This window comes from Penicillium canescens (genome assembly GCF_028828765.1).
Source record: "Penicillium canescens strain IBT 15451 chromosome Unknown utg000003l_segment0_segment0, whole genome shotgun sequence".
Lineage (NCBI taxonomy): Eukaryota > Fungi > Ascomycota > Eurotiomycetes > Eurotiales > Aspergillaceae > Penicillium > Penicillium canescens.
In genome coordinates, this window is record NW_026703965.1 from 4,824,744 (window position 1) to 4,835,032 (window position 10,289).

General features: G+C 46.9%; 2 protein-coding genes across 2 annotated transcripts; one reads left to right on the plus strand and one right to left on the minus strand.

Moving 5' to 3' along the window:
- Positions 1-1,030: 1,030 nt before the first annotated feature.
- N7446_005113 (DUF2841 domain-containing protein) lies at positions 1,031-2,572 on the minus strand (the record flags this gene model as incomplete). Its single annotated transcript, XM_058513861.1, has 4 exons — positions 1,031-1,503; positions 1,559-1,744; positions 1,797-2,324; positions 2,374-2,572. The coding sequence occupies 4 exons, from the start codon at positions 2,570-2,572 to the stop codon at positions 1,031-1,033; spliced, it is 1,386 nt and encodes a 461-aa protein (XP_058375190.1).
- A 4,327-nt stretch (positions 2,573-6,899) lies between these two features.
- On the plus strand, positions 6,900-7,508 carry N7446_005114 (uncharacterized protein; the record flags this gene model as incomplete). Its single annotated transcript, XM_058513862.1, has 2 exons — positions 6,900-7,009; positions 7,055-7,508. 2 exons carry the CDS (start codon positions 6,900-6,902, stop codon positions 7,506-7,508), a joined length of 564 nt encoding a protein of 187 aa, XP_058375191.1.
- Positions 7,509-10,289: the final 2,781 nt, after the last annotated feature.

The following is a 10,289-nucleotide window of genomic DNA, read 5'->3' on the forward strand; positions in this document are numbered from 1 at the left end:
GATGCAACTTGGAAAGTATCTTAGCAACTATTTAATAAAATCTATTTCTTGCATGGCTCCATCCGCTGCAGTTCACTAATAGTTCCGTATTCCACCTCCCCTTCCGTCATCCTTCGAGAAATCATCATGAATATTTGCGATTGTGTCCATTCGAAATGCCCCCTGCCTCGTTCCATCACAGCCCTACCCTGGGAAGGACTTCGAAACGCCACGTTGAATGTTTCGTGGGCTCGGTGCGCCTACTCTGCTAGTGATTGCGTAAGTCATGTACGACAAAAGGCACGAGAGACATGATGAGACCATCCGCCCTGATACGGGCCCTACGGCAAATATGCTACCCTTAATCGCGGAACAGGCCGGCTGAGACTCGGTAGGAAATCCATAGTACCTGTTAACTATCCAATGTTATCCACTGCCTTGCTCGACGAAGATGTCCAGATCCACATGACGTCCCCTGGACTGATTTGAGCCCAAATTTGTCCTTAGATATGAACTATCCCGAGAAAACTGAGTAGCCTTATGCCTGAGGATCTTAGATATCTTCCCGGAAATAGGTATGCCAGATTACCCTGATTAAGTTGGATCTCATTGCCCTCAATACCTGGTCAGCCCTCGCATGGCGGCCTTCCTCCGCGCATCTGAACAGGTCCTCTTGGTCCTTGAGGTTCTTTGTTGGGAAAGCCATGTTGAGAGTTCCTTTAGTATCGTAAAACCATTTTCATCTATCATCGTGGGAGACATTGCGCTTTTAAATAGGAAGAGTGGGACTGAATGATGATTCCTTGCTGCTGTTTCATGGAACGTCAAGGTACTTTTTGTAGGACAGCAGTTCGGGGATAAACGTATGATAATACAAAGACAGCTTGACTCTCTGCATTTCATGGTTATACCTCGGTTGTTCTTAGACCATAAATCAATGCTTGAGAGGTTATAAACACTGAGGTATAATATTCAAGAGCTTCAAATTCTTCACCTCTCACGCACAATAGCTAAAACAGTTAAAAGAATCATGAATTTCCACTGTTATTTCTCATGACAGATCTGTGGTTGAAGACCTCATTACAAAAGCTTCCGGATACTGAAGGTGGTAAGAAGTGCCAAACACTGGCTTACTAGTATTTGGAGAAGGTGGAGAATCGTGCGCAAGGCTGGAAGGGCTTCTTGTATGAACCGGGTAGGTCTCAAAGGAGCCACGTTTCCTCTTCAGAACATGTGGAGGGACACACATAGTGTCAAAGCTTGGTTGATGTTCGACAAACTGTCGTTCGGGCTTGACATCTGTGGTTTGGCTTGGGCGGGCGCTCGACGATGAACTGGTGGAGAACTGTCTATCGGGCGCATTCAAGGTAGAGACGTATCTCGAGCAGCCTACAAAAGGCTCAGAGTCTTGAATTGTGGCCGGATTACCTGGTGTGCTGTTTCCGCTGCTGTCTGCGCAGCTAGCATTTGTCTCCGCTGGTTTTGGACGATTTACAAGAGAGATACACGCTATGGTTTGTCCATCTACGGAAGGGATATCAGTTTCGTAAACGACCGAGACTTTTCTCTGTGTGCCTACCAGTTGATCCTTCTAAGGACTTCTCTTCTTGGTGCCTGACTTGATACAGCTCGTCGAGAATATGTAATCGCTCAGGTGGGGATATCAAATGGCGAATAGGCTGATCAGCTCCTTGTAGTTTTGCGACCGAAATCCCATGGCTGGTGCGCAGCTCGCGAAGGATGTGAACCAGAAGCTGAATGCGTTCTATTCACGGTTAGATATGTGCTGGCCACGGAAAGAATCATGGGCCTCCTACCAACTTTAGCGAGATGGTCTGGCTCTCGATGGCTTACTCCAGAAGGCCACCACGGTGGTTTAGTCATCTCAGGATCAAACTGCCTTGGAGCCATTGCAACAATCTTTCGTCCATTATATGGATAGTTCACCTGCTTCCGAGGCTCCACCAGCTTGATATAGGCTTTCGCAAGGATTCGACAATTTGTCTGTTGCAGATCCTCGAAGGCCTTCATGTAATATAAGGCCAATATATCACGGTCTTTGACGGATACCATAGCTTTCTTGTCGCTAATCATGTTGAAATCCTTTTCGCAAAGCTCCTTCCAGTGACGTGAGGGATCTTCAGTGGACCAGCAGGGCCAAGTCTGTCTGCAGATAGGCCGGACCAGAGGCCGAAAACAAGTTGCCACTGGGAAAGGCTTTTGCATGCGTGCCTCACCCCCAAACCTCGTCCCAACATAGTGTTCCTGAGTCATATGTGATGAATGTGTGGTTTTGGCAATTGCTGCAGGTGCTTGGTTTGGGGATACCGGCATGCCTTGTTCGCCTAACATTGATCATCAATCGAAAGATTGCTGGGTGAACATGATACTTACCTTGATAATTTGAGGAGCAAGTCTTTATTGACATACCCACAGCTCTCAGGAATGCATCCGTCACCTGTGTGGATAGTATCTCCTGCCAACTGTTTGCGATAGAGTCTGAGACTCGTAGACAAATTATGCCGTTTGCGTCGATATATATGAGTGCGAAATGGGTATAAGATAGCTCCAAGGATTGTGCGTCTGCTGGCATGGTTGCCTGCGCCTGGCTAGCGGTCAGTTCCTTCAAATCCAACTTTCAACCCAGTAATTACCATACTATGAAGCATGGGTCCATGGACCTATCCTTGACGCCAAGAACAGGTTGGAAGTTGTCTTGATTGAATGCTTAGCCCGAGTGCACCCAAATAAAGAACGCAAGGACTCACAGTCGAAAGCCATTTCTATTGAAGGACTGCAATGACTGTCTTACAATGTTGGGAAAACGTGAGCACAAAGTCTATCCACTGCTGGCGTCCAGATATTTATAACTTGACTGACAGTCGCTAGATATTGCTAGGTTTTGGGGGGGGGGGGGGGGGGGGGGAGGCTTCACCAGCACTGTCGAACCTGTCAATCGAGTCAAATTTATACACATTGTATCAAGTCCCAATTAAACACAAAGGTTGCATTAAAGCTATGTACAAAGTACAGCTCTAACATGAGGCCAATCTAGACCACTGCATGTATGCATAGCGCCCGAATGGATCGCCCATATCATTGAATCTTTCACGCCTATCGTCAGAAAGCTCACCGCCACGGGAGTGTCTATTGTCGTACGAACACAAAACCGTATTGTTGAATATAAAAAGCCTGGAATGCGGACCAGCCGCGTGGCGTTCATAGGCATTTGTAGGCGTTCGTGGCAAACCAAAACTCCTGGCGTCAGTCCACAGATAAGTAGGGGTCGGCACGAATAACGAATATATTCGTATTCGTTACGAATATTCGCAATTCGCATTCGTATTCGCAGACATTTTGCACGACGAATGCGAATGCGAATAAATTTTCTATTCGCCGCGAATATTCGCAAGTTCGGTCACGTGGCAAAAGAATAACTAGTGAGCAGTCACAGCCCAAGTGACAAGACTTCACTTGATGTTCCGTGCCTTGCGAACAATGATCCACAGAGGCTTTATACTACTATGTCCTTCGAAGCAAAGCAGCGGCTGGTTGGGAATACCAGCAAGACGCTCTAGGATTTTTCACTGGGTGTTCTCTGAACTATATATATCTCTCAACAGCATCACTTTCCGCATTGTCTCACCTTTTAGAGAATGTCGACGTACTCCTAACAGATCCCTACCACGGCTAAACAACCTCTCTACTGCGACTTCAGCCGCCGGAATGGCAAGGTAATCCCTGGCTGCAGCTGCCATCCGCGGATACTCATCGTTGTGCGTCCTCCACCAGCCAAATAACCAATCTTCATCCTTTGTTACAGATTCATCAACAGTCACCACACCTTCCTCAAAGTAGCGGTCAATATCTGAACGCTGGATCACTTGTGGTTGCAGCTTCTGCAGAACACGAGCCTCCAGACTTTGCCGCTTGTTGTCCTGCTTAATCTTTGACGTTGATTGCTCCAGTGATGATTTCGATGGGTATTGCTCATGCAAGGTATCCTTGATGGATCGAATAACCTTTGGCGCCGTCACCTGCCCGAGCTCCTTATCCAACAAGAGGGTTTTGAAGCGTGGGTCAAGGACAAGAGCTATATAATAAGCATCTTGGGCGTCCATCAGTTCATAATATTTCTTGTATTTCTTCATCCCCGCGGAGATGGCGGAGGTAATGTCAGAGCTAAGCCCCGAAAAGTCGCCTTGTGCAGAAGCTGCATCTTCGAGCATGTCATTCAGTTCGTAATAGATGGGAATGGCTAGGCTGATCTGGGATTTCCGCCGGGAAACCAGTTGAGTGAACTCATCGAACTTGGAGAGGATCATTTCGAGCTGTTGCAGCTGCAACCAGTCGTCAGCTGAAAATGGCGGAAACTGGTTCTGATGCTCTATCCACATCCGGATCTGTGCTTTGGCTTGCAAGGCTCCCTGGACCATACGGTATGTGGAGTTCCAGCGGGTTTCCACGTCATACTCGATGAACTTGTCGTTCAAGCCATTTGCTTGGCAAGTCACTTTCCACTGCTGTCGTCGTTGAGGTGTCCTCAATATCCAGAGAGTCATGATCCGAATCCGGGCCAAGGCAGACTGCCGTCCGATTTTCTTATTTCCCTGTAAGAGATCACAGGCTTCAATGGCAGACTTGTGATCTCCAGATTTCATCCTCGAGAGGATGTCGCGGACAATGAGATTGAGGACATGTGCAAGACACCGGATGTAGCTGTCAATACCTTGAAATCGGAGACGTCCTTTATCGGGCAATTTGGAATCCTCCGAGTTGTACTTTTCCAACAGGTGAAAATACAGCTCAGACACCAGCGTTTCATTATTCGACGCATTATCAGCTGTGATTGTGAGCAGCTTCTCCTCAATCCGAAGCTCGACAAGCATCTTCTGCAGAGTCTCCGCCATATTTTCTCCACTGTGGGATCCAGCAAGTTCGCTGAACTCCAGGACTCGTTCTTGATATTTGAAGTCGGTGGACACCCAGTGACCGATAACTCCCAGAATGGCTTTATGGTTCTTGCTTGTCCAGACATCCAAGGAAAGCGCAATTGTGGAGCATGTCCGTGCTAGTTCATCGATCAACTGGATCCGACAGCGATCAAAATCTGCGTCAATGCGGCGGGCAACTGTTCGAGAAGAGAAAGGAAGAGGAGCGTCCGGCAAGTCCTTGAATATCTGTTGGAACGCAGGGGACTCAATTGCCGTAAATGCCACATCATCTGTCACAACCCATCGAAGTATGTTCTGTTCCAACAGAGCTCTAGTATCATGCTGGGCTCGGGACTGGAATATTGAAGCAATTGAGTGCTGTTTCGTCTCGCTGGAACCCTCGCCCAGGTCCTGTGGACCGGACTTTTCGAAAATGTTGTGTTTGGCTAGGTGCGTCTTCATGTTGGTCGTAGATGTTGCCCTTGCTGAATCTGTGGTTTTCCAGCCACAATGAATGCATTGAATCTCTCGATCCTCAAGCAGCTGTCGGCTTCGCCTGGGCCGCCATTGCTTGCCCGGAAGAGGACTAACTCGAAATTGATTCCAAAGCCATTGATTCAGTGGCTTAATGCGCGCTTTTCTGTGCGATTTGTATGGCCGTATGGCCTCTGTAAAGCATCTAGAGCTCCCTGGTGGAACAGATTCCGACGGAGTAGGTAGATTGAGATGCAGCTGGCTGGCGGAGTCTTCAGGACCAATCGATTCTAAGCGACCAGGTGGCGAATCCAGTCGGGGTTTCTTTCTGATATGATCTTCAATATCGTCTTCGTCACTTCCACCATTTAAGAAGTGGTAGTCTATTCTCTGAGACCGTTGGGGGCGTGGTGGCAATTCAGCAGATGAGCTGCCGGAGCCATCATTGTTTGAAGCTGGCAATTCAGCACCAGACATTCTGAGCTCTATTACCGTCATCGAAACACGTCCTTGAAATAAACTTGTCAGATTCGGACGCGACTTGTCACTTGGATAAACAAACTGCACGTGATATACTTTTTCCTATTGGGTGGGAGTTGGTTTTGGTGACGGGGCAATATTTGTACGAATATTCGTACGAATATTGGCCTTGCGAATACGAATATTCGTAGAGGTCTGTGATCTACGAATGCGAATGCGAATATCTCAAAATGTTACGAATATGTATTCGTGCCGACCCCTACAGATAAGACGAACGCTAGACATGGCGAATATGCTGGATTGTATGGTGCTGGTACGGTGAAATTAATGGACCGTTGCTGGATAGACATCCTAAATGTCCGGGATCTTGCCATAGACTGTTCACTCCCGTAACAAATGCCGTTATTCTATAAATACATATAGCTGGACCTATGCTGGACGAACTGCTAGGGATCTTCTTTTTTCTGGTCAGAAAGATATTAAGCATGTCACTGGGGTTCTCTGAGAAGTTCAGAACATGGAAAAAAGAAAATTAGGGACTCTCTATTTGCAATTTTCTGCGGTCGGGATTCTTCCAACAACGGTAATCTCATTGCCGCATCTCAATGGCCGGGAAAGCTTCCCGGGCGTCGATCGTTGCCGATCTACCCTGTAGATACGTGTACGAAAATAAAGTTAGTTATTTGGTGAAAATTGAGCAAAAGAAAGGCTTTCATACGTGATTGTCTAAGGCTAATTACAGTGATCCTTGCGTCTTTGTGGACATTGATATTAAACGGCCCAAACGGTGCGGGGAGCCGGACCACTCAGCCCGTGTGTCTCCTGTTTAAAGCGGTTTATCAGGCTGTTGATCCTGTGCAGCTAGCTATTGGGAATCGATGACACATAGGTTCGAAGGAGGCTCGCTCCAAGTGACTATTACCCATGATTCCTATGGATAGAGATGGAGGCGTGATTGCTTTTATTTTGTGAAAGTCATTGCGCTTATGTGTGCTCCTCCCTTTATCTCGCCGGGGAGATTGAAACGTCAAAATGGTTGAGAAACTCGACTTATCAAAGACTCACCGGTCGGCAGACATGGTCCACCTCCCAGATGGCGAATACGACCTTTCACATACGCATGGACGTGGGCAACAGCAAGGGTACTCCGGATTTCGTCAATCAATCTAGAGCCGTCTCCGTATTAGGTTACTCAACGCACAAGCCCTTCAGCCCAGGACAAAAAGGTACAAGTCCGGAAAAAAGAAAACCGACGGGCTACAGGTGCTCGACCTGAATACGGGCGCTCGCAGAGCGCGGAATCACGGCCCGCGCGCACGCGCCTCGGGTTGTTGCATTATTGGTCACCTCCAGTTCTCATATGCCCTGGAAGGCAACGAGGGTGTAGCAGTGTGCGCCGCCGGCTGGCGATCAGGTTCGTCCGTTGAGGTACAATACCTGCTGATGGCTTGGAGAAAAGGCCACAAGGTTCGAGAAAACCCAAATATCATCACTGTAAACCGTGTGTCCCACTATGCTGCTAGCAATGTGAAATCTCCCCATTATCCGTGTGATGTTGCATCCATTAAAAGTCTGTATCACTCCTTCCATTCTCGCATTCTCGAGGTGAGCATGGCAGGCAAATCGACAATCGAAAATTAATTTTGAATGAAAAATAAATAAAGTTTTTGTCGAGTCAAGCTCCAATTGACTGGTTAATTAGGTCTAATTGGGGCTGCGGGGAAGTGGTGGACTGGTGGTTCTCTCATAATCGGCGCGTCGCACCCCACACCGCCCTTCGAACAAGAGCCCCGGACATTGGTCAATAATGACCCTGGCCTTGGAGTTTCCCGATCTCATACGCATCGCAGGGACTGCTGTTTGATGGGACTGTACACTCACTGGTCAAAGCTACTGCTATATTCTTAGATGTAATTCAATAGTTCACACCTCCAGTGAGCAGCTGCCACTAGCCGGCTTACCGCCCGCCGATTTGTGGAGTACAAGTGACAGAAAAACTCTAATCCTGCAAGCCGTGGAGAGCTATAAGGGCATTTTCCAAAGCTGGAATCTCACAGAGCATCCCTGACATTCTGGAGACTTTTATCCCACCTCGGGGAACCAAATTCATGTTCCTGTTGACAGCTTCGTCAAGTCCTAGAGGCGTGAGTAAAGTAGCGATTTAATGGGGCTGGGAGGGACGGAATGCCGGAGGCTGAGCAGAGAATTTATTTATCTTCGATTACAACAAGTCAAGACGACTAGGAGGGATTTGCGATCAGATGCTAAGTTTTGGAAGTTAAAGTCGGATATATCAACAGCCGTGAAAGGTTAGCAGCGGACGGCCTCACCAAGATCAAGGAAACTTCACCGGCGGTTGGATGGGCCTCATCCAAAATCAGTGCTGATCTTTAGGAGAGAACTCAAATAAATAGCGATACGATCCAATTGTCACCTGTTTTGGCCACGCAAGCTCCATCACGCTGATAGTTTATCAAGGCCCATCAATACGGTAGGCTTGAGTATCGCTCGCTGGCAAGGCTGAAACCACACCATTACAAAGGGCCTAAACCGCTCTTTTTCGATCCTATAACACCAGTGTCTGTTCATTGCAAAGCTGTAGAAGGATATTGTTGTCGCTTACTAACCACTCATTTGACTCTTCAAGCTATTGCTGCTCATCCTCGAGTCGTATCTTCTGGGCAGATTTGACGACGTAGCATTCCTATAGGCAAAAGTATAAGTCCACCAATTTAAGGGCTAGTGTAGCCCCGGGGAGTTGGTAGTTGGGGTGTGGTCGTTATAGTATAGAATTTTCATAACCTCCGCCGTAAGGGCACCGGGAGTACTCAGCGGGTTCTATATAGTATTAATAATATTGTTCGTTTCCTATCGAAGAGGGTCTAGTCAACTATAGGTTCGATAGTTATACTATCTAAAGATTGCTGTAGGTGGATTTAAAACCTAGGCTTATCTTCCAGATCTTAGGCTGCCCTACAATGTCACTTGAATAGCCGGTCAATTAGGGAAGGCGACGTAGGATAGTCCATTTTAGTCATTAAAGTGAAATAGATAAGGCATTGTGCTTGGGATTCATTATAGACTGAAAAAAAGCCACACCGAGTCTGCTATTATTGCTACCTATAAGCTGCTAGGCCTGATTTCGAGAGCGTTTAAGAACTAGTGAATCGTTACCTCAATTTTTGACGCTCGATCTCACCTGTTGTTTCCCCAAAATCACTCACTGATATGCGGAACTGAACGACAGAAGAAGCCTCGAAACAAAATATTGTAGAAACTACCACCTAATAGTAGTCTGCAAGTGAACTTCTGATGTATTGTATGCTATATATCAAGTAAAGTTCGACAAAGTTTAACGTGACGTTATTGTGGCCGCAAAATATTCCAAGTGCAGGGATGCAGATAATTCGACTCCAAGTATTGCTATCAACTGACGTTGAAGTAGCAAATCTCGTGTCGTATCACTAGAGCTACCTAAAGTGATATCAGTGTGACTTTGAAAGCGACGAGAAACCGTAGATGGCCGAACCACGGACGAATTAGCATAAGGTTACGGGCTCGGATGATCGACGTGCGTTATGTGGCATACCCGAAATTGGCGGCGGTCATCTGCTTCGGACGCTAAATATTAACTTGACCTGAAAGCGAAAAAGGTTTTGCATTCTGTGTCCTTTTTGTATTATTAAGTTCGTATTTAGGGTTTCCCACCCCAACTGAATCTGTAAGCCTAAGGGCATTGGGTTGGCTGCTGTTTGAGGTTTCATTAGGATGCTTGAAGATATTGCTATTATAATGGGTATGTCTATATTGCACGGTTCAAGCTGTGCAGGGGCACCTAAAGCTGTAATCTCCGGTTATGAAATAAACTGACTTAACCCGAGGAGTGGCACTGCCTAAATGCCTGAAACTGCGCACTATACATGAGTGGAGACGACGAATAACGGCCGCCGTCCACACTTCAATGTAAACGACAGTATGGGTGCACACGGGAGTAATACAACATCGACAATAGACGTGGCCACCGGTAAAATGCCAAGCTGACATCGACGAAGAGCTTATTCGAAACACATTCAAGTATTTTCTTCACGTCAAGCTTGTTCTGGTCTTGGCCACTACCCGGGCTGACCTTCTCGTACTCAGTTCTCCAAGCTAAACGCAAGTATGGCTTTATCGTGAAGAGGCCCCTAGTTTTGCTGTTGTCCGGCTTACACATCCATATTTATTTCTTAGGTGAGAAGGGGCTAATTCTGTATCTGTTTCTCAAGTTATCCTATGTCGTCATCTTACAAGGTTTGCTTTGCTTTGGATTAGAGCCTATCTAATTTTTGCGGTCTCGAATTTCACATACAAATAATATAGTGGCACCGCCTGCCGTCTAGACCAACCTAGACTCGATGTTGCTATGCGTTGGAAGTAGTTATG